At 32.7% G+C, this 24,618-nt stretch overlaps 1 protein-coding gene across 1 annotated transcript; it reads left to right on the forward strand.

Moving 5' to 3' along the window:
• The first annotated feature begins 286 nt into the window (after positions 1-286).
• LOC134721651 (uncharacterized) lies at positions 287-12,582 on the forward strand. The gene is made up of 3 exons (XM_063584790.1): positions 287-484; positions 4,917-5,292; positions 8,758-12,582. The coding sequence occupies exons 1-3, from the start codon at positions 377-379 to the stop codon at positions 9,483-9,485; spliced, it is 1,212 nt and encodes a 403-aa protein (XP_063440860.1). The 5' UTR covers positions 287-376; the 3' UTR covers positions 9,486-12,582.
• Positions 12,583-24,618: the final 12,036 nt, after the last annotated feature.

Below are 24,618 nucleotides of genomic sequence, written 5' to 3' on the forward strand. Positions count from 1 at the left end.
TTAGGAATTTGGCAAGGCTATTTTATTTTTTTTCTGTGACGCCTTCCTTCCTAAGGCGTCCCAGAAAAAAAAAATAGCCTTGCCAGACGTCATAATTATTTGGACTAGTTTTAAGTATGATTTGAACATTGTAACACATGGATGCTTCATATTTTTAATTAGTTCTTTCTATATCAGTTCTTACTTTAGTCTGGGACTCCGAGCTGGGACTATTTTACAGTTAGTTTGTCTCAAATATTGTTTACAGGTGGTTTCTACTCCTCGTTTGAAAAAGAACTTCCTACCATATTACCATCGGTTTCCCTCCCCTTACTTATATTCCCCTGGTTCATGATATTATAAGAGAAGATTGACGAATTTCATCAAAACAGACATTATGGCGACGCAGACAATCAACGCAGGCATGTTCAACATGAAATCCACAAAAGGCAAAAGACACAACGTGGACCTATGTGATGACGACGAACAGAGAACGTTAGCTTTTGTACGCCAATTACTGTTTTTTGTTTACTGATAGTTTCCTCCTATCGAAGGAGCACTCCCGAAGAATATGTTTTTAAATTATTACATGCATACATGCATATGAATATTTAGAGGGACTCAGTTTTAACTTACTGTTAGAATCACTATCACCCATTTACAAAATTAAGCCATTGGTACTGTACAATATACATGTATACAGTCAGGAGCCTGTAATTCAGTGGTTGTCGTTTGTTTACAAAATGGTTTATGAATTTATGTGTTACATATATTTGTTTTTCATTCATTTTTTTACATAAATAAGGCCGTTAGTTTTCTCGTTTGAATAGACCACTTTCGAGTTCATCCGTCACCGGCAAAAACTCGTCAATTATACACGCCTTTATTACGTCATTTACCAGATAGAGGGGCTCGCCTGTATCCCTGCACTATTTACGTTCATCAAGCGTCTTAGTGATCGTCTTTGTTGCTCTGTAGGTACTTACTGACATTTCCCTAATGAAAGCAGTGTTGATTGTCAATTTTGAGAATTCAATTTGCCGAATAATTCGTACAATATAGAATTATAGTTTTCCAACCACTCGCTCAACATTGGAAGGAAGTGACGACGCCCCTAAACGCACAAATGACGATGATAAAGGCGCGTATAATTGACGAGTTTTTTCCAGTGACGGATGAACTCGAAAGTGGTCAATTGTTTTACATTGTCTTATCTGGGCCTTTAATAGCTGACTATGAGGTGTGGGCTTTTATCATTGTTGAAGGCTGTACGGTGACCTATAGTTGTTAATGTTTGTGTCATTTTGGTGTTTTGTGGATAGTTGTCTCATTGGCAATCATACCACATCTTCTTTTTTATATATATATAGTGGCTGATCTAGAACTTTAAGTAAGGTTGGAGGTTAACCCACAACACATCTATAGTGTATGGAGAGCCATGACAGACAATTTGGTCAAATGATGGTTCTGACATCAGGGATTATTGCAAGACAGTATTACAAAATTTTGAGCATGATGGTATTGCAGTGTTTTTAGAGCATGTTGAGGCAAGCATTTGACTTGCTGTCTAGATTTTTTGCTGTCTTAAGTATGTCCTACAACTGACATGCGACTGTTGTGTATAAATAAATAGTCATCATAATGTACTAAAATGGACATGTGACTGCCCCACAAGTGACCGCTGATTCATGGCATCAACATGCTGAAACAAGTTTAAGGTTAAATCAAATCATCATGTTCTGGATTAAGATTACTATATATCTGAAATAAAGAAATTGACCATATTTTTGCGTCTTTTGGGAAGTGCCGAAAAAATTTGATCATTGATTTTTTCCTAAAATTTTGGCGGAGTGTTCTTAAAACAATACTTGAGTGATTGCAAAAAAAAAAATAGGGGTCCATCTGCTTTTTTTTCAATAAAAGCTGTATACCTTAATATTTTACAATGTCTGTCAGTATGGGGCTAATTTACGTTAAATTAAGTTTTAATTGCAACGTTGTCGTGTAATCATTCCTGCTTTACACGAGTTCGCTGTTAAGTATATGCAGGTGTTTTTCAAAGCGTTAATACTTATCATAAAAATTTATAAGATGGTTATTCATAAAATGGAAAAAAAACTTTTATGCTAAACATTTATGAAACGAAATTTGGACAGGATTTTTTTCATAATAAAAAAAGAAGACTATAAAAAAGGATTTCAGCAGTTTGCTGTGTCAGATGTATGGCAAAAAATAAATCCGATAGAAGTATAAAAGTGCATCTCCGTCCGACATTAGTTCTATATTGCTTCATATACTGTAAGAGAATAGACAACATTATTGACATGAAAAAATGTGAACCAACTGTAAATTAAGTGAGGCGATACCATACATTGACAACAGTACAACCTTCAACAATGACAAAACCCATACCGTATCGTCAACTTTAAAAGGTCTGGACGTACTTTGATTTTTTTTACATTCAAAAGATAATCATCTTTCAAATTTAAATTATAAGCAGTACTTCTTGTTTAATAATAAGAGCTGTTTTGGGCAATTTAATTCATGCCATTATTGCCTCAATCGACCAAAAATGAAGTTGTAATATATTATAGGGTACAGCAGCCGGTATATAAAGAGAATAGTATTGAGTGATGTCTTTATCAATAGATAAGTTACATAACCTTTTTCATGGCTTTGCGTATGAAAATTGGCGGACTAATGTTTGTCTAGAAGTAGAGCTATATTGAAAACACTTTGTTCGTCTGTCCAATCGTCTAACGAAACAACGAGTTTTAACGTGTGTACACTTTCTGATCTGTCTGTCTGCAATTAGTGTACATTTGTCAATACTTCAATTTTTATCTCTCAATAAATTGAAGTAGAATAGGGACATGCTTATACAAATAAGAAGACATGGTATGATTACCAATGAGGCAAATCTCAATCAGAGACCAAATGGCTAAATGACTATAGGACATCCATACATCAGATGGCCTTCAACAATGAATAAAACCCATACTGCAAATTAAGCTATGAAAGGCCCCTATATGACAAGTGCAAAACAACTCAAACGGGTAACTTACAGCCTGATTTAAGTACAAAACAACGAACAAAATACAAATGTGATGAAGAATACCAAAAGACACCAGCAGGTACTTTTTTGAAATTCGCACAATCAAAATTATTGACGTCAGTGAATATTCCAGGAAATACGACTTCTTTAAAAGTGACGTCGCAAAATGTTAACGTTCTAGCTTAGATACAGAAACATTGTGAAATTACAACATTCTGGTTACCAACGTCATGAAAACAACACGAGCAGTTTTGAAAACATTATTATCTGCCCTTGCTACTGTATCATATTCCCTTAAACATGTTAAAAGTCAAATCAATTTAAAACTTATTCATTAAAATTCCAAAAATGATCCTATCTACATCATGTACATAATCTAAATGGAAATCAGTGTAAAGGAGTTTTATGACACTGTAAAATGGTAAACTGTATGACAACCACTTAAGTTTTTAATCACAGCTGTTTTGAAAATAGCCGCCAAAATAATAAGTTGCTCAGATTTCGACAAAATTTGGTTTCCAAGTAGATTATCAGGACTACGACGTTATTATTGCATTTTGTCATTGAAAAGTTGTTTAAAAAATGAATGATTTTCCAGGTGACCAATTCCAGCTCCTTGGTCAGCCTGTAGATAGTTTTATCAGAAGAATGAATAGGATTGGGGTCAATCTGAGGGATAATTTATTATGCCCCTGATGTATGGCAATTGGAACATAATTAAAGCTTTACCCTTGTTGGCATGCAAGGTTTCTGCTGGCGGTCGCCATTTTCACAATTTGCGAAAAAATAATAATGGTGGCGATAAAGATTCGTCATTTGCGCAAGAATTTGGCGAAAAAAATATATATATTACGATTTTCCTCCGTCTTGTTTATTTACTTTTTTTTCGATTTTCTCAGACTTTTTGGCGAAAGAGGTGGCGAAAAAAATAATTGACCCAGGGGAAACCCTGGGCATATATGTACGTCCATCTGAAATTAGTTTCTGTTCTCTTACTTTAGTTTGCCACAAACAAAAGTTTTTTTAACATATATATACCGGTACACAATTTTAAGTAATATATAACACAGATCTTATCAAAATTGGGTATTGTCACTTCTTCTGTTTAATATGCCCCATTTTAACTGGAAATTGTTTTCTGTCCATTCTCTCATTACAGTTTGCCTCAACCAATGTCTTAAAACTGATACCCAATGCTATTCAACTAAGTATATGTACCATAAAACACAGATTTAATTCCAATTTATAGGGTGGTGTCACTTCTATGTTTTCTGAATTATTCCCCTTTAAAGTTTTGCCAGCAGTTTTCCTGATTAAAATATAAACTACTTGTATAAGTAGTACACCTGACTGACTATCATGTTCAATGTAAATTGGTGACACTGAATGCATCTTTGGGAGTCTGACAGCATCCCTCACCATTATCACTTAACATAAAGGTCACATGACTTCTTTCCTGCTGTAATACTAATTTTCGCAACTTTTGCGAGTAGAAAAATAACGTGAATATAAATCGTTGCTAATTTGTAAATTTTTTATCTTTCCTTATTAAACTATATCTTTAAATTAGAAAATCGCGAAATTAAATAGCCCTGAAATAGACTAGAAATTAAAGGGTAAAACACAAAATAAAGTATTTGCAAAAAATATGTTGGTTTACAGTAGTTGCTTGTTTTATAATGTTAATTAAGTGCACAATAAAGTCAATAGTCGATACAAGTTGTACTTTGGAATTGTAGATGACCTATCATTGCCTATGTTTCATAAAATATGTTACAAAAAATATCTCATAATTTAAAAATTACATGTTTTTTCTGTAATGTACCTCTTTGACTAACATATATTATGGTTTGTAATATAATTATTCTCATAAAACTTACAGGGATGGATGGCATCTTATAATCAAAGAGCAGTTTGTGTAAGGATTTTGTCTCCTGTTGTCAAGAATAAGATGGCTAGAAAGCCAAAGCATGTTAAATTCATCACCAGAGAAAACAGCTCTTGTGAGGGGCCTGGCTACAAGTACATTGGGGCAGGAATTTGGTCATACAAGGATTTTTATGGATGGCTTGCAAGATATTTAGAGGGATTTGAGATTTCCGAATTAAAAGATGAATACTGGAATAAAATATCACAATGGATAGAGCTTTTAGATTATAAGTATGAATTGGTTGGATCTGTAATGCAATGGGTAACTGACTCAACAATGACATCTGGAGCCTTAAAAAAGAAAGCAGCTGATATAAAGCTTTCAACAGGTGAGACACATAACATGGCTAGGAGATATTTAAACTGTAAATTGTTCCTACATGTATATCTAATGACATTTATAAGTGTTTTGATGATCCTAAATTGACAAATTGAAACTGAATCCAGTTGATGTGGGCAAACTTACTTGTAAAACACTATTTTATATGCTAATTAGGGTCAGACTGGTATTTCAACAATATATATACTAGAATAGTTTAACATAAAACACTATGAAAATAATTGAGTTGTCCCCCCACAGGGGTATACCTACATGTATTTGTACAAATAATTTGTATTTACTTGAAGAAGTAATATTAATATACTTATATACATGATATAAGTACATTTATAGAATACTTATACAAGTGAAATTTTATAACTTGTATAGGTGAAAATTCAAGTGAATTTTATTAACTTATATAGGTGAACATAAAATGGCTTAGTTAATGTCCCTTAGACACTCAGATTTTTTTTACTTATATAAGTAGAAAAAGTCATCCTATCTTCTTTTTTTGAATTCTTAAGATTTCTTTGCTCTTATAGACATTTAAGATTATCTGCCCTTTGCATATATGTCTTTATTAATCATTTAGGTGTAAGTTCATAGACAATGAAAATCCCATTTGTCTTCAGAACACTACAAATAGTAAGTGAAAAAAAATCAATTTTTTGATAAAATTCAGGGGATTTTATTCAAACAGTATATTTAACTTGTATAGGTATATAGTTTTTTTTAGCTCACCTGGCCCAAAGAGTAACTTTTTCTCATCACTTGGCGTCCGTCCTCTGGCGTTAACTTTTACAAATATCTTCTCCTCTGAAACTACTGGGCCAAATTTAACCAAACTTGGCCACAATCATCATTGGGGTATCTAGTTTAAAAAAATGTGTCTGATGACCCGTCCAACCAACCAAGATGGCTGCCATGGCTAAAAATAGAACATAGGGGTAAAATGCAGTTTTTGGCTTATAACTCAAAAACCAAAGCATTTAGATCAAATCTGACGGGATACAATTGTTTATCAGGTCAAGATCTATCTGCCCTGAAATTTTCAGATGAATTGGACAACCCGTTGTTGGGTTGCTGCCCTTAAATTGGTAATTTTAAGGAAATTTTGCTGCTGTTGGTTATTATCTTGAATATTATTATAGATAGCGATAAACTGTAAACTTCAAAAATGTTCAGCAAAGTAAGATTTACAAATAAGTCAACATGACCAAAATGATCAGTTGACCCCTTTTGGAGTCATTGCCCTTTATTGTCAATTTTTAACTATTTTTCGTAAATCTTAGTAATCTTTTAGAAAAATCTTCTACTCTGAAACTACTGGGCCAAATTTAAGCAAACTTGGCCACAATCATCATTGGGGTTTTTTGTTTAAAAAACCCCCCTGGTGACCCGGCCAACCAACCAAAATGGCTGCCATGGCTAAAAATAGAACATAGGAGTAAAATGCAGTTTTTGGCTTATAACTCTGAAACCGAAGCATTTAAAGCAAGTCTGTCATATGTTAAATTATCTACTAGGTCAAGATCTATCTGCCCTGAAAATTTCAGACAAATCAGAAAACCCGTTGTTGGGTTGCTGCCACCAAATTAGTAAATTTAAGGAAAATGTTGGTATTTTTTTTGGTTATTATCTTGAATATTATTATAGATAGAGATAAGCAGTAAACAGCAATACTGTACAGCAAAGTAAAATCTTAAAATAAGTCAACATGATCAAAATGGTCAATTGACCCCTAAGGAGTTATTGTCCTGTATAGTCAATTTTTACAATTTTCAAAATTTTGGTAAATTTTCACTTACATTTTCCACTGAAACTACTGGGCCAAGATCATTATAGATAGAGATAACTGTAAGCAGCAAGAACCTTTAGTGAAGTAAGATCTACAAACACAAAACCAAAACGCAATTTAGTCATGAATCCATCTGTGTCCTTTGTTTAATATTCACATTGACCAAGGTGAGCGACACAGGTTCTTTAGAGCCTCTAGTTTAATTCTTCAAGTAAATAAAGATTACTTCTACAAGTAGTACCCTGACTGACATAAATGTACATCTAATTATGTATGTTAACATGCTAAAGAACAGGGTTTGTTTGATGACCTATTCAGGCTCTTGAAAGCCTTTTGTATGAATTTGTGGTGCTATTGTTTACCTTTTTATGCCCCACCTTCAATAGTAGAGGGGCATTATGTTTTCTGGTCTGTGCGTCCTTCTGCTCTTCTGTACTTGTGTCTGTTCGTTTGTCTGTCTGTTCGTTTGTCTGTCATATGGTTCGTCTGTCCTTCCACTGGTCCCACTTCAGGTTAAAGTTTTAGGTCAAGGTAGTTTTTGATGAAGCTGAAGTCAAATTAACTTGAGGTGTAATACCACCATTGATTTCCCCCTGTCTTTGTTAAATTTGCACTTTTCAAAATATTATGCAGAATTTATCTTTGTTTCAAATAAAGAAATACTTGGCATGAGTGAAGTTTTATCCTGTCCAGTTCTATAGAAAAAATTTCACATAACATTTCATTGCATATAAGAAAATAACCATCATTGGAAGTTAACCAATCAAATTTCTCCCCTTATTCTATCTGTGAACAAGGTTTAGTCACCATATAACCTCAAGATTACAAAATTTTCTATAGAAATCAAAAATCAAAAATAATGTGTTTTGAAATACCCAAGATATATGTAGGATAAATAACCTACAACGGTCAAATTCAAGGGAATATTTTTTTCGACCTACTTTCGTATACAACCGGATGTGAAATACCATGATTTGGTGGTATTACAACTTAGTACACATGTTCCTTATGATATGATCTGTCTTATTTTTAACAAAAATAGACTTTTGACCCACGTGGTCCACTGATGAACATAGAAATTAGAAGTGTGAGATTCAGGTTAAAGTTTTTGGTCAAGGTAGTTTTTGATGAAGCTGAAGTCCAATCAACTTGAAACTTAGTACACATGTTTTTTATGATATGATCTTTCTTATTTTAAAACAAAATCAGACTTTTGACCCCATTTTCATGGTCCACTGATCATATAAATTAAAAGTGTGGGATTCAGGTTAAAGTTTTTGGTCAAGGTAGTTTTTGATGAAGCTGAAGTCCAATCAAATTAAAACTTAGTGCACATGTTCCTAATGTTATGGTATTTCTTATTTTAAAACAAAATCAGACTTTTGACCCCATTTTCATGGTCCACTGAACATAGAAATTAAAAGTGTGAGTTTCAGGTTAAAGTTTTTGGTCAAGGTAGTTTTTGATGAAGTTTAAAGTCCAATCAACTTGAAACTTAGTACACATGTTCCCAATTGGTTGATTGTTTTACTTTTAAGGCCAAAGTAGATTTTTTACCCAATTTCACGGTCCATTGAACATGGGAAATGATAATGCGAGTGGTACATCTATGTACTTAGGACACATTCTTGTTCTTTTCAAATATAAACATTGTCTAAACTTTCTTTGTTTTAGGCCAACAAAAATATCTGTCACATTTTGGAGCAGCTTTGAAGTGTGATATGAAAAATGGCACAGCAAAAGCTTGGATGGAACAGTTAGTACAGAAAATTGTTCAGACCACTGGTAATGACATTGATGATGTATCTTGTGTAGCACCTTCTAACCATTGTAGTTCCAGCACTATTATTGAAAGCATTTGTGGTGACTTGGAAGATGTAATGACACAGATGGAGTTTAATGCACCCTTTGTACAAGCTCGTGTTGGTTCAATGACATCAAATTTATCTTCATTAAGTCTTGAATCTTGTTCTGCATCTTCCAGCACATCTGCCGAAACTGGTACTTCATGCAATAAAGTTTCAAAATCCAAAGTCGTACCAGATCTTTGTGTTGCTATTGCTGATGATCCAGGTTCATTTCCATTGGTGGTTGAAATGAAGCCAGCATATAGTGAGAAGGAAGGTTATTTTCAGAATATATCAAAATTGCTTTCAAAACTTTTCTTCCAAGATGCTGTATTTGGTTTGGTTGTTACACCTAGAAGTTATCAAATGTCTGCTATCGTTAAACATGGAAATAAGCTTTATTATTTAGATTCACCAGAAATTCCATTTGTATTTTTGGATCAGAATGGAAAAGGGAAACTTGATCTGAATAGCCTTAATCAATTGTATACATTTATCAATTCTGTTTTAAAGTGGGCATTTAAAACACGATGCATTTCCAAAAAAGTAGACTGAAAGTTGTCATTTTAGTTAAAATGACCATTTCCCTATTTTCTTGGTTAACATCTAGAAAACTGTAACATCTTAAGCCAAAATTAATATTCAGCTCAACAAAATATACAGACATGACAGATATGTCTGCATAGGCAAAATAGTCAGATTTTATGTTTAAGAGTTATCTCTCTTTAAATACTGAAATTTGCTGATTTGGGTATATTTTTGGTTATATCTAAAAACTATGAACATTTTAGAGTCAAAATTAAAATGGCGAATTATTCTACTCTCTACAAAAAATAGTCTACAGGGGTCAAATTGTTAAATTTTCTGTTTGAAAGTTATATCTCTCTTTAAACACCTCAATGTACATGATGTAATGGTCAACTTTCTGGTTTAAGAGTAATCGTTTTTGTAATATTGAAACAGTCAAACAGGTTAGCGATTCCGGCTCCTTAGAACCTGTATTCTCATTTGAAATTTTAAAGAAATTTACATTTCTAAAGTGAATATTTATGGCATTTAGCCCTCAAGGTAATTTTTTTCTTTTTTAAATGAGTAATATATATCTGAGCTGCCATTTTTTTGTCGTTTGAGGTAGACTTTTTATATTCAGCATTTGGGTAGACCAACTCATGATAACATATCATGAACTTACTTTCTTACTTTTGACCTTGCACTTTGACCTCAAGGTAAAGTTATTGTATTTTGAAGAGATTATTCGTATCTGGGCTGTTACTTTTTAACAGGGGTTTCCACTTAAATAAACTGGTAATTGTGTTTCATTTTCAAAGTCAGGCAGGTGGACAGACAGCCATTAATTATGTCCTGTCTATAGTTTTGACAGTCTAATTCAAGAACTGTTTGGAGTTGAGAGAGGATACTATGCATGAGTTTTTACCACCTTCAAAAGGTGTGTCAGGAATAATAAAGAAACTCCTAAAGATATATGCAGACAACAAACAAAGGAGTAGAACAAATTGATAACAGCAATAATATTTCAAATCCTTTAAGTTGTGTAAAGAAGAACTAGTCAGGTTATTGAAAATGGCTAAATGCTTGTATAACTTTTTTGTTAAATTGAAAAGCTAATGTCATGATAAAACTCACAACTACAGATGTGAAATTGTAATATAAAAGGGAAACATGTTCCATAAAGAGTAAAAACTAATGTATCTTTTATCATACAGTGAATTTTCATGGCAAATTTTTCAGTATGGGAACTTGTTATAAAGACTAATTTATGTGGGAAATTAGTCACATTGCAAAATCATATTAAGACTTAAACACCACATGTGACAGTAGAACATATTTTATTTATAGATGTATCACCAATGTGCACCACATAAACTATTCTGGAATCACTTTTTTTTCTTTCAAATTAAAAAATAAATAAAGGGGGGATGTCTAGAAAATTAAATAAATCCTGCATTTACCCACCTGTGTTATCATAAATTCTTTTCTTAAGATTATAAAGGGGACATTGACTTATAAAATGTTCTTTGTCTTCAACTTTATCCAAGGGGCATTTTGTACATAATGTTTGTGATTTATATTTATAGCTTTTGGCATATCTATCAGCCTACTTTTTTTAAAAGCAGTGTGCACTTATTCTGATCCTTCAGAGTACTTTAAATTATTCTAATTGCAGATATTTTTCTGTGTCAAAAAGTTTTTAATTGAAAAATAAGTCATGAGTTTACTTTTATTTGATTTAACAGTAATTTCTCTAAATGCTTTCTAATGATTCAGAATTATTATACTTAATTTATTCTTAACAATAGCACATAATGTTAACACTTACATCTATGTTTTACAAGTCTAGTTCTATCATTAAGTCATCAATGTAGTAATATAGGGTTATTGCATGAATATTGGGGTATATTGTCCCGAGTAGATTTTTACATTGCACGTGCTTGCAAGAGTAATATATGTTCTACGAGGGACAATATTCCCCAATATTTATGCAATACCCTTTTTAGCTCACCTGGCCGGAAGGGCCAAGTGAGCTTTTCTCATCACTTGGCGTCCGTCGTTGTCCTGCGTCCGTCGTCGTTAACTTTAACAAAAGCTTCTCCTCTGAAACTGCTGGGCCAAATTTGACCAACCATTGCCAAAATCATTATTAGGGTATCTTGTTTAAAAATTGTGTCCGGTGACCTGCCCAACCAACCAAGATGGCCACCATGGCTAAAAATAGAACAATTGGGTTAAATGCAGTTTTTGGCTTATAACTCAAAAACCAAAGCATTTAGAGCAAATCTGACATGGGGATAAATTTGTTAATCAGGTCAAGATCTATCTGCCCTGACATTTTGAGATGAATCAGACAACCCGTTGTTGGGTTGCTGCCTCTGAACTGGTAATTTTAAGGAAATTTTGCTGCTTTTGGTTATTATCTTGAATATGTTTATAGATAGAGATAAACTTTAAAATACAATAAATGTTGGCGAAGTAAGATTTATAAATAAGTCAACATGACCGAAATTGTCAGTTGACCCCTTTAGTAGTTATTGCCCTTTATAGTCAAGTTTTAACCATTTTTTCGTAAATCTTAGTAATCTTTTACAAAAATCATCTCCTCTGAAACTACTGGGCCATGTTAATTATAGATAGAGATAATTGTAAGCAGCTAGAATGTTTAGTAAATTAAGATTTACAAACACATCACCATCACCAAAACACAATTTTGTCATGAATCCATCTGCGTCCTCTGTTTAAAATTCACATAGACCAAGGTGAGCAACACAGGCTCTTTAGAGCCTCTAGTTATTGTATAACAATAAGCAATATAATATTTAAAAATAAAAATTGGTTTAAACTTAGATTTTGTTGTTTAATTTTTTGAAGATTTATTGCACAAGTGCAATATTAGAATTTATTACACGCTAACTTTTGGTTACTTTCTGTGGGAAATATTATATTGCTATGCAATAAAATAATATTTGTTTCTGACATGTAACTTTTTATTACAAATATATGCATCATATAATGAAGGCATCCTTAGTGTTTTAACCTTTAACATATTTTAGCATAATGATTGCCAATTAAAAAGTATGAAATGTTTGTGTGTAACTTTTCAGATATGTCTTTTGAATAAAAGTTTTCTAAAATTTAATCGTTCTTCATCTTCTTCCTATTACATGCCACTGAAGTGGTTGAAAACATAGATTGCGATAAGGCTATCAATTATCCACCCACATCATGTAAAATTAATCAAATATCCGCCTTGGACAATGAGTAACCCACTAGGCAAAGTAAGCTATATAGGTCCCTACATGTCAAAATGTAAAACAATTAAAAAAGAACGATATAAAACAGCCAGAATTGTGTGCAAAACGATAAATGAAAACAAATATAATGGCCAACAAGCAACCACAACCGTGCACTAAAGTACATGTACATGCATACAGAATCAAGCAGATAAAACATTTTTGTGAGCGCCAAATCATCCCTTCACACCGACAAAAACGCAACAACAATCAACAAAATTTTTTAATTACACAAGTTAATGGGAGTGAGAGTGCACGTATAGTTACTGGAAGCTAGTTCAAAAACAGTTAAAATTAATAAGTAATTCCTGTTCACCATATAGAAATAAGGAGATGTGGTTGTATGAATGTCATTGAGACAACTATCCACCAAACTGTTCAAATGAGGTGGATGTAGACAATTTCCACTGTGTAATTGTCATACATTGAGATACGTTCAAATATTCTACATCATATTCAGTCTGAGAAGTATTTGTGCAATGCTTAAATAAAAGTACCGAAAGCGTTCATAATCGTAAAGTTCTCAATTGGTCACACATTTCCTTTAATTCATCCAAGTATTTAATATGTTTCCTTTATTCTTCCAACTTGAAGTATTTAATATGTTCATCAAAATAACTTTCAAATGTTTGGGCTGGAACATTACTGATGAAGGGAATGACGTCTGTACACTAAATCAATTGTAAGTTGGATCAACTTTCAACGTATTTGAGTGTAGTGTATAAAAAGAACAAAAGGGAACGGACAATAGTATATCTTTACATAAAGGTTTTTCTCTTTCAGATACAATTATAGAAATTAGAAGACGTGTTACGATTGCAAATAAGACAAATATCCACACGAGACCAAATTACATAGAAATTCAAAACAACTGACGGTCAACGTACGGCCTTCAACAAAGAGCAAGACCCATACCGCATACTAGGCAGTTATAACAGACCTTCAGTTCTTAGTAGTTCCAATTGCCTGCGTGATTAACACCCAGTGTATTCAAAACGATGTATATATATGAAACACCGGAAACTGCATAACGCACCATTACCTGTTTTACTTTTTTTTCTATGAAATTTTTAAGATCATGCACTGGTTACCTTTTTTCAAGGCACCTTTTTTCAATGGCACACCAAATATATATATGTAGGACTCGGGAGTTGAGTATTGAAACCTAATACACATGTTTTCCCTATGATATGCTCTTCAATCTAAATGCCAAATTAAGAGTTTTGACCGCAATTTCATGGTCAATTGAATTTAGAAAATGATAGTTCGAGAGGGGCATGCCGCATCCGTGTACTATGGACACTCGCATTCTTGTTTTCAATCATTAGAATTGCTTTAAAAACACTTTGATAGTAGCGTCAATTTCTGATCGATAAACTGAACGGCTGCTTTTCTTGTCTTCGTTATTTACAAAGTATAATGTTTCCTAAAACGTTAGTCTGTGGGAACTGGAAATTCAATGACTGTTTTCGATTAAACGGTACTTGTACTTTCGTATTTCACATAAAAAACGGTCACTGTTCGGCCTTCAGCCAAGAGAAAACCCATACCGCATTGACAGATATAAGAGGTCTTTAATTCTGATAGTTGAATTCTAAATGACTGCATGCTTAACACCCAGTGGCAAGTATTACAAGCATAGTCAAGACGATCCATTGGTGGAACACGTAAAGCTGCATAAGGCAACAATACCTTGTTTTAATTGTATTCTATGAAATTGTTAACACCATGCATCGGCTTACATTTGTGAATAAAAACACTATGTATATATATATATATATGCATGTAGGACTCGGAGGTGCGATGGGGACGCTGAAGTGCGATTGTCTCCGCCGAAGTGCGATTGTCCTTTCGCGTGTGCAATGATCCTTTCGCTGACGTGCAATGGTTTATAAGACACGCGATGGGTAGCGTAAACTTTACGAATGTTCAATTATCGTAAGAGCTTGATTTTTTATCAGTTGGTATATATAGATACCAAACATTCTACATTTTCTCCAGTTGCAGTTAAAGATACCGGTGATATATTTTACTCTTTGTTCTCATTCACAATAGCAACTTGCATAATTTATTTTGTTCTGACTAACTAAGAAGTATATTCTGTCAAACAACCACACTTTTAATGCTCCACCTAAGGGCATTATGTTTTCAATCGGTGTGTCCGTTCGTCTGGACGTCCGGTTGTCCTTTAGAATTCGTCCGTTCGTCCGTCTGTCACGCTTCAGGCTAAGGTTTTTGGTCAAACTAGTTTTTTTATGAAGTTGTAGTCCAATCAACTGTAAACTTAGTACACATGTTCCCTATGATATGACCCTTCTAATTGTAATACCAAATTAGAGGCCGATGCCAATTTCACGGTCTATTGAACACAGAACATGCGTCTTTCCCGCTTCAGATTAAAGTTTAAGTCAAGATAGTTTTTTTTTAATGAAGTTGAAGTCCAATCAAATGAAAACTTAGTACACATGTTACCTGTGATACGACCTATAATATTAATGCAAGTTAGAGTTTTAACCCTATTTTAATGGTCCACTGAACATAGACAATGATATGTGAATGGGGCATCCGTTTACTATTGACACACACATTCTCATACCACAATGTAATATATTTTGTGGTAGTTAGAACTACTATATTTATGGCAAAAAATCAAATAAAAGCTTTCAAAATAAACAGTTAGAATTATCCCTCTTTAACTAGCAAATAGATTTAAGTTCACTTGATGATTGATAGAGAGAAAAAAATACTACTACAAAATCTAGATTTACACATTTTAATTGCTCTATGTAAAAAGAAATTGGGAACTTATTTCTTTCTTTCTTAAAGTACGTCAAACCCTCTGCCTCAACAAACAACATGCACATACTTTGAATCTAAAAGAAAGAAGAAAAAAAAACATTTCTTTTTTTCATATATACTACTATTGTCTTCACCCTTTTTGTGCAACGCTTGATAATGATTGAATTATTATGAACATTTTTAAAGAACATCAGCAAAAGCAGATGCAATACTGGTCTCTAAGTCAGAAATCTGACCTATGCTAAGGTCTCTATCTATTTCATCTCTGTATTATTGATAATATTCAGATGTTCTGTTGTGATAATTCCTTCAGTGGCTAGCTTCTCCATCTGTATTGTACATGTATGAATAATCGTAATCGAAGGATTTTCTTGAATTAGTACTACTGTAATGACCAAGTTCTGTATTAACATCGTGTGTGTACCAATTATTGTAATACAATGGTCTTCTTGTGTCATCACTCTTTGAATGACTTTTATTATACCCCACGCGACGAAGTCGCGGAGGGTATAATGTGTTCGACCCGTCCATCCGTCTGTCCGTCTGTCCGTCCGTCCGTCAGTCCGTCAGTCCCGTTCTTGCCATCGCAACTCCTCGCAAACCACACAACAGAATTCCATGAAACCATTTTAGATTATAAGGACATACTATGTAGATGTGCATATCAACAAGATTCATTTTTTTTTTTATAGAAGTTTGAACTTATTTGCTCCAATATACTACTGCAACAGTTTGTCATTGTAAATTCCTCTGAAACCTTTAAAATATTTTTTTTTATACAATTTTTTTCTTACAGTTATTTGTCCTTTATTCCAGTGACAATGTGGGGACGTGGGGTATGTGAGCGCGCTCACTAAGGTTCGTTAATCATAGCCTGTATTTCTGAATAGATGGTTGTTATTGTAGTAAGAACGTCTTCTTAGATTGCAAATTATCAGTTAATATATAATTATTCATATTATCATAAGTTATCTCTGCATTATTTAATTTATTTAATTGTTCTCTGTATTCTGTCATATTTGTCATATTTGTATATTATCTTGTTTTATGCTAAAGCAATATTGTTGCTAATGCAATAAAGATTCATTCATATAGTTTTTGTGATCAGTCTGACTCACTCCTCTCTTGTTTTCTAATTGCCCATGTGAACACATACTTTGTAGTTGTCCTTAGATTTCCAACAATAATCCCAGTAGCTTGATATATAGACAAGCGAATCGAGCAAGAGTATACATTGTCAATTACATTTGCCGTTGTCGGCTGTTAAAACTATTATTTTCACATACTAGTATAAGTAATCTTGATGTTGTCCCAAATTTTAATTTTATCAATTCATTCAATGTTTGACTTTTTTTTATTTAGCCATGTATATTTTGCTGGGAATATTTAAGAGAACACGAAACTATTTGCTTTACCTAAAGCTTTGTTTACCATTTCTCCGTAACTTTGGACGACATCTTCTGCCGATTCTTCTGCCGATTCCTCTCTTATTTTGATATTATTAATTGCGACATGAATTATAATTGATCTTGCAGAAGAAATATAATTCAATGCTTCATTAATTTTTTTTTATTCTGTAGAAACGTGATAGCAAATATTATCAAGTTTTGCATTATTTAATTAAATAATCACCATTTTCTGCCGATAATAGGGTATGCCCCCATCATTCTTGACATTGTGTGCAGTTCTTTTGTCTGTTTCTAAGTATTGTTGGATTGATGTCTGTCTCCAATCATTTGTGGGAGACAATCTGTCAGGTCTGTTTTGGTGTTCAGTTGTGAGATCAAATTTAGATGCAGAGTCGATCTTCTTGTTGCTCATTGTTGACGGAAGAGTTATTATTTTGAGAGACACTTTTTTTCCATGGTTCTCCATCATTAACATACAGAAATGACTATCTATCTTGACGGTTCCGAATTGTTTTAGCTATATCATCCATTCTCTCTTAATATGTAATATTCAAGTTCCCTTTGTCATTTTGTATCTGTTCAAGTATGACTGAGAGTTTCTCAGTTTCAATAGTTGATTGAATTTTTCTTCTCTGATCACACTGATCTGATTTTGAAGTTATTTGCATACTCCTTTTGATTTCTATTTTGTAATTAACTCCACTTGTATTTTTGTCCATCTGATGAGTTAAGCCTTTTTCAACTGATTTTTATAGTTCGTTCTTATGTTGTACTGTTCTACCACTGTACCAGGTTAGGAGGATTGGGATCACGCTAACATATTTAATCCCGCCACAATATTTATGTATTTGCATGTCCCAAGTCAGGAGCCTGTCAATTCAGTGGTTGTCGTTTGTTTATGTGTTACATATTTGTTTTTCGTTAATTTTTTTACATAAATAAGGCCGTTAGTTTCCTCGTTTGAATTGATTTCAATTGTCTTATCGGGGCCTTTTATAGCTGGCTATGCGGTATGGGCTTTGCTCATTGTTGAAGGCCGCACGGTGACCTATAGTTGTTCATGTCTGTGTCATTTTGTTTTTTTGTGGATAGTTGTCTCATTGGCATTCATACCACATCTTGTTTTTTTTTATTGTTGAACTTCTTTTCTAAATGAACTAATCATATCATCTTTTTCTTTTATTTGATTTTCAAATTATTTTATTTCAGGTTGGATAGTTTCAGATTAACCTTTAGATTTTTTTATTTTTGCAAAGTTCCAGCAGAGTAGCTGACAGTGTGGGATTTGTTCCAAAAATGTCAATTGTGTTGGCAAAAGTTGAATTAATTTTTGACAACTGAGTCTTCAAAAATGCCCAGCCTTTTCTTACTGTGTACGATTGCATTTGAATCATTTCATTCTGTTTTTGCAAATTTATACCATTTTCATCTATATTTGTAGTATTTGTTCTGGTCCATGTTTTTCAATTTTATTGAGGGTTTTATCTTTATTTTCGGTCTGGTGATTTTCATGATCTTTGTCTGAATTTGTCAATGAATTAGTGAGAAGAATTTTTGGATTAGTTTCTTCACTATTAGTGTCATTCGTTCGGCAGATGGCAGTTAGGTCCGCTGCTGTATGCCCTGAGGTAATCAGTGCCCTCAGGTAATCGTGGCAATAGTGTCCATATTCGTTCGTTTCAGGGTTATCTCTTCCTTGTTTGTCTTGTTTACTCATTAAGTTATCTACGAGTTGTTTACCTCTTCAAATTAAGTGTCGCAAAATGACTCCCAATCCTCACCTTGGATTAACATTGTTCCAGCTGAAGATTAAGCAACAAGAACCCCACCAAAAACTAGGGGTGATCTCAGGTGCGCCGAAAGGGAAAGCAAATCATGCTTCTCATGTGAAACCCTCCGTGTTGCTCATGTTATTACAAACCCTTACGACTAATTGACATTATCAGTTTTTGTTTGTTTGAGTTGACAAAATTAATCACTGCAGCTTTAAAATGGCCAACGCTGCGTTTCGTCTACAATAGACTCTGATCAGTGACGCTCGAATCCAAAAAAGTTAAAAAGGCCAAATAAAGTAAAAGAGACAACATCCGGACCTAAGAGCAAGATCCTGTCTTCGTGAACTATGTACATTGAATTATTCATGGAATTGATTGATTGTTGTTTGGTTTACCTCCGGTTGCAAATATTTCATGCATGTTCTAGAACAAATACATTTTAATTACAATAGGTAGGTCTTGCAATTGGATGTCGGCAGTGCGGTAGGACGTAAACATTTGATTTCTCGTGGGAATTTATGGTATATTAAGTAAAGACAGAAATTTAGCCTGGCAAAATCTGGTCTTATCTGCACCCCTTAAATAATTGGTGCAAGAATATCTAATTTGCATAAAGCGTTGATACATGGACTTAATTTTGAAGTTGGTCATACATATTTACGTGTTGTTACAAAATAGTTAACATTTTTAATTTAGGTTTGATATTTTAAGCACCGCTTAAGGAACGAGAAACACAGTATACACAATGTTTACTTAGTTTCTACAGTCCATTTGCCGATGATGTCTCCTTTTGATTACATACTTATATATTGCTATTCATTCATTTTTTTCGCTCTATTTTTCTCCCGATTACTTAGCTAACTAATAAGAAGCAGACCTCATAATTTTATCATTCGGGTATTCTTTAAAGTACTGAACAACTATTCTATCGATGAAATGACTTCTAATAAGTAAACATGTTCTTAACAGTACTGCATTGGATTCTAGGTATGCTGACTTATACTTAATCGAACGCAATATTTAGTGTACTAAACATGAAACTAACAAGTGAACAAGATCTTGATATTTTCTTGGTCAACCAACTCGAGATGCCGTCGTACAATTTTTGAAAGATGGTTTTTACTTTGCCATTTGGAACTCTTGGTTTAATAGCTTTCTTGTGAGTAGCACCACTCTATTCCGGAATAAAAACCCAGACATATCGTACTAGTTGAGTGGTATATACTTCGTATGCAGGTGCTGCTGGAACGTTGCCAATCCAAAAATTAAGTAGTGTTTAGTAGTTTAAAGTAAACCAAAGCGTCAGATTTAAATTGATGCCTTTTATATCAAGATTCATCACGTGCAACACATTATTTAACAATTATGAAGACTGTACTAATTATTAATTGTGGGCACACAAATCTATCAATTTCATATGTGTTTTTTATATCCGTGCTTTTTAAGGATAATAACACAAAGTGGTATTAAATAACTTTACATTATGTGCTTTTTTATACATGTAAAATACATGTATGAAATAGCTTACTGACTTCATGTCTTGATCACATAGAATTTCATGCGAATTCAATCATTGTAACTTGCATTAGTCGTGATTCTTTTGTTAAAAAAATATTATCCATACAGTAACCGTAGACAAATAATCTAAAGCCATACTTAATTTTTAGTTTATTATTGAGTATTATATTCTAGCTATATTTAAAAATCAAAAAGCACAAAATTTATTTAAACTACGATATCCATGCATTGTGTGCAGATGCATATGCACTTAACAATACGAAGAAGTTCCTTTTAGATATGAAAAAAAATCCGCTGTTGTAGAAGAAGGGATAGTATTCAGATCAAAAGACATTGCAATTTCAAACTGACAAAAGGCAAGATGTGGTTAAAGTCTCGTGATATAAGATTCGCGTGCGACACTCATCTTGAATATATGACGTCCTATTAAAACTTAGGGCACATTTTGGGAAAGGTTGACAGTCTGGTTTTAATCTTTTTTTTTTTAAATATTGGATTTCGATATTTTTTTCTTTAAATAAACTTTATCCTATATACTTAAGAGACAAATAAATATGGGGTTACAGTTCATTTAAGCACACAATCTGCTTTCGACAAAAGCATGCATTGTTGTAAAGGTACTTATTGTTGAACTAATAGGAGAAACAGAAATCGCTTAAATTTCACAATAATAATAAAAGATATAGGTCACCGATAAGTCAAATAAAATATTTCAATTTTAATGCAACAAATGCATGTTTTTCACCAAAAGGAGATAATGTGTAGCTTTTTCAATGATATATACATTTCAAAAGTCATTTGGGGCCAAAACGAATTCATTTTGGTTGATGTTTGTACCATATCAGAAAGTAACAACTAAAAGAGTAAAAAATAAAATGTTAAATAAAAAAAATGTTTAATTTTCCTGAATGTTTAGTACCCTCGAGCCTTCTTATGTTAAACCGACAGGAACATTCATGAATGTGTTGATATAAAATGTTTACCCATCAGACGTTTTCAAACAGTGTTACGTGCCGAACGTGTTAAAGAAATAGCAAATTGAGTTAAGAGTGTGAAAATGCATTTCGATGTGAAAAAAATATTTTGAGATAGATAGAGTCATTGGCAAGAGTATAAAAAATGTAGACATTATTATACATTGTTGTGACATTGTTTCCTATTTACAAAAAAATCAAAACACATAAGTATTGATTAAGTTTAATAAATTTAGGGAACATATAAGAGTATGTCAGATATTTATCTCCAATTGCACAAATCATTATATGTAAGGGTCTATTCAAATTAAAGTTTTGTCACCTATGTTCTACCATAAGCAAACGCTTTATCGTAACTACTAAACCCGTCCCCTTTACACGAATGTGACCTACCGAATTAAACTTGTTAATAAGTTAATACCAAGATGAGCAACACGATGGGTTTCAAATGTGTAGCAGGATCTGCTTACCCTTCCAGAATACTCGGGATCCCCCCAGTTGTTGGTGGTGTTCATGTTGAATAGTTTTATATGTTGTGTTTTGTGTATACTGTTTGTTTATTGTATAGTGTGTTGTTTTCTTTCTTTTTAAGCGAAGGCTTTGACAGTTTAATTTCAAATTACGAGATCGAATGTCAATCTGGTATCTTTAGCAGCCTCTTTTATTTCGTTTATATCTGGTCTTATTTTCGGTCTTAAGAGTACACGTCTAAATTAATTACCTTCGAATCTCTGCACAAACAACATCGGATAGTGCATGTAGTAGCTAATGAAAGTACACGTAAAATACATGTTTTCATGTTCTGTAACACATGTGGGAATAATAATGTTAAATATTAATTTTCTTTGTCTGAAAATTTGTTGAAAAAGTACAATCATGTCTCTCGACCACGTTGTACTATTTATAGACTTTGTTTTCTGGATGTGTGTCAATGCATGTACCTGGGATAATCAAATTTCATTGTTTTTGTTTACTGATTTCTTCATTTTCTCTTTAAGACCTCCTACCCTAACTAGAAGATTGTGTTTTGTACTGCCGTTTTCTGCCTTATTTATTTATTGTTTGGCATGACGCTTCAATTTATTATGACTTCGTTTTTTTTTAATGTTTTGATATGCATTATTGTAGGTAAATAAAATATATATCTAATTTTCACTTGAATATTAAAAAATAGTTGTCTTAAAAAAAACCACTTTAGATACACTTAAACATGTTTGTTTTCATTTACGAAATCTCGATATATTCATAATATCTTTTATTTGCAAAGACATGGATATGCTGATTGCATTCATCAATAATATATATAGTAATACGTAGTGGATTGACTTATATACATTTATATGACAGCAATATTGATATACAATCCAGCATCCTGACCGACACTTAAAAACACTAGTTTTGATATCTTCTCTTTAATTTGTTTTTTATAAAGACAATATTTTTTCGGCATAAATCAACAATGATATTTTTGTATATATTTGAGATTGTATGCCGTTGTCATCAATCAATACAGTTGGTATCTTAAGATGCCTCAAGGGCCAATATTTTCTTCAGTTATTCAAAATAAAGTACTGTCATATTTGAATCAGTAGTTAGGAGATGAAAACCATCAATTAAAACATTGCTCTTTGTCTAATGTGTTTTTGCTGTGCATGTGTTGATTTGGAGTCTTGAATGGATGCCCGTTATTCTTTTTATTTTTCATATTAACATATGTTTCATGTAAATTGTAACTCACCACAATTAACAATACCAGTTAAATAATTCATGGTAAAAACCAGTTCTGAATCATAATATGGTTAACTGGTTTACTATTAAGGATTTACGAGTGTGTAAAATATTTGTTTTTGACGAATACGCCTTTTCAGTATCAAAAAAAAATTAAATATTAGCACTTTAGAATTTGATGGGAAAATTAAATGAATCATGCTTTGTGGTGATAAACAATGTTTCATGTATTTTTTCAAACAAAAACACCTATTTTGTTCCTAGCGTTTAAACAATGGTACATAGGTCTGTAATATTGTCAACAAAATCCAAATTTGAAAATTTAGTTACAAAAGGGGAGCCGAATTGCGACCTTATTAGCATCAACCCTAGCTATATTCATTCTAATAATAAAAATATTCCGCTGGTATGATTTAGATTTAAAAATCGGTAACCAATTCATTAAGAAATGAAAGCTAAATATGCACTTTAAATGTATATAGTCATTATCTTTAGAAATATCTATTAACATAGGACATTTCCATTTCAGGAAAAGCGAACGAATTTCATGCGCTTTTATCAATTTATGAAAATGGGATAATATTCAGAGTAAAACCAAACAAGGTTTGAATTTCAATAGATAAAAGGCAGAAATGGTTAAAAATCTCCTGATAGAAAAGAAACATGCCTGCAACATCCGATTGAACATATTTAGTCAACCATGTTTTCTTTTCTTATTTTAATAACACTTGACGATTGTAATTTAAAGATTGTGTCAGCTTTTATGTATTTTTCTTATCGGTTTTGAAAAAATTCAGGACATTTAAGCTCTTAAACTGCAATATTCTGCAAATGAAAACTCCGTTTCCAAGTAATCGGTTGCTATGGTGATAAAACTAAAGAAAATCCCACACATTTTTCTATAAAATTTGGTAAAGTAATATCCAAACTTCATAAGTACAGTGCTAACTATTCTGTACACTTTTTCACTTTTTTGAAAAACACCAGAGAAAATGTGGTAATTTAGCAAAAATCTTATTTTCAAAAAATTTGAAAATATGCATTTTTTCACAAAATTTTACAAAAAAATACAAATTTGATTGACATGCAATCTTCACTAAAATGAAGCATAAACCAAGTTTCATCAATGTTACATATGAAATTAATGAAAAATGCACGATTTGATTCATAATCAGGCTCTGAATTGGGGTGAACTAGCTGATTTTTTAAAGATTTTACCATGCTTAACGACCAAAAAATAGAGTGTCCGTTACCATGGCAACCACTCGTATTTTCCCACTAAAAGTTATTTTTTGAGCATTTTTCATTTATTGCTTTTACTAGACCAATTATAGAAAAAATCTGAAACCTTCATGTATCGCACTCTGCCTGGTTCTTACAAAGAGCTGTACTTAAATGGGTATAGTGTGGTAATTTAATTAACTAAATGGCTAAAGTGTGGCTATTTGTGGACACAATGGATATAGTGTGGCTATTTGTAGACTAAATATATATGAAGACAATAACCCCTGTTCTTGCAAACAAGCCTTTAATAGACCATTTGGACTATATGCAGAATTATACACATTACTTCAAACGAAAACGAAAACGGGCAGGTTTTTGGGATGGCTGACAGTTTGATAATTAAAACAATATGCACCTTCAAACAAATATGCATCTTCAAAACCAAAAAAATAACA

This window comes from Mytilus trossulus, chromosome 6, assembly GCF_036588685.1.
Source record: "Mytilus trossulus isolate FHL-02 chromosome 6, PNRI_Mtr1.1.1.hap1, whole genome shotgun sequence".
Classification (NCBI taxonomy): Eukaryota; Metazoa; Mollusca; class Bivalvia; order Mytilida; family Mytilidae; genus Mytilus; species Mytilus trossulus.

Coding starts and splice junctions, on each gene's coding strand:
- LOC134721651 (XM_063584790.1), top strand. CDS start 377: ATGGCGACGCAGACAATCAACGCAGGCATGTTCAACATGAAATCCACA. Junction 485..4,916: donor AACAGAGAACGTTAGCTTTT/GTACGCCAATTA, acceptor TAAAACTTACAG/GGATGGATGGCATCTTATAA. Junction 5,293..8,757: donor TGATATAAAGCTTTCAACAG/GTGAGACACATA, acceptor TCTTTGTTTTAG/GCCAACAAAAATATCTGTCA.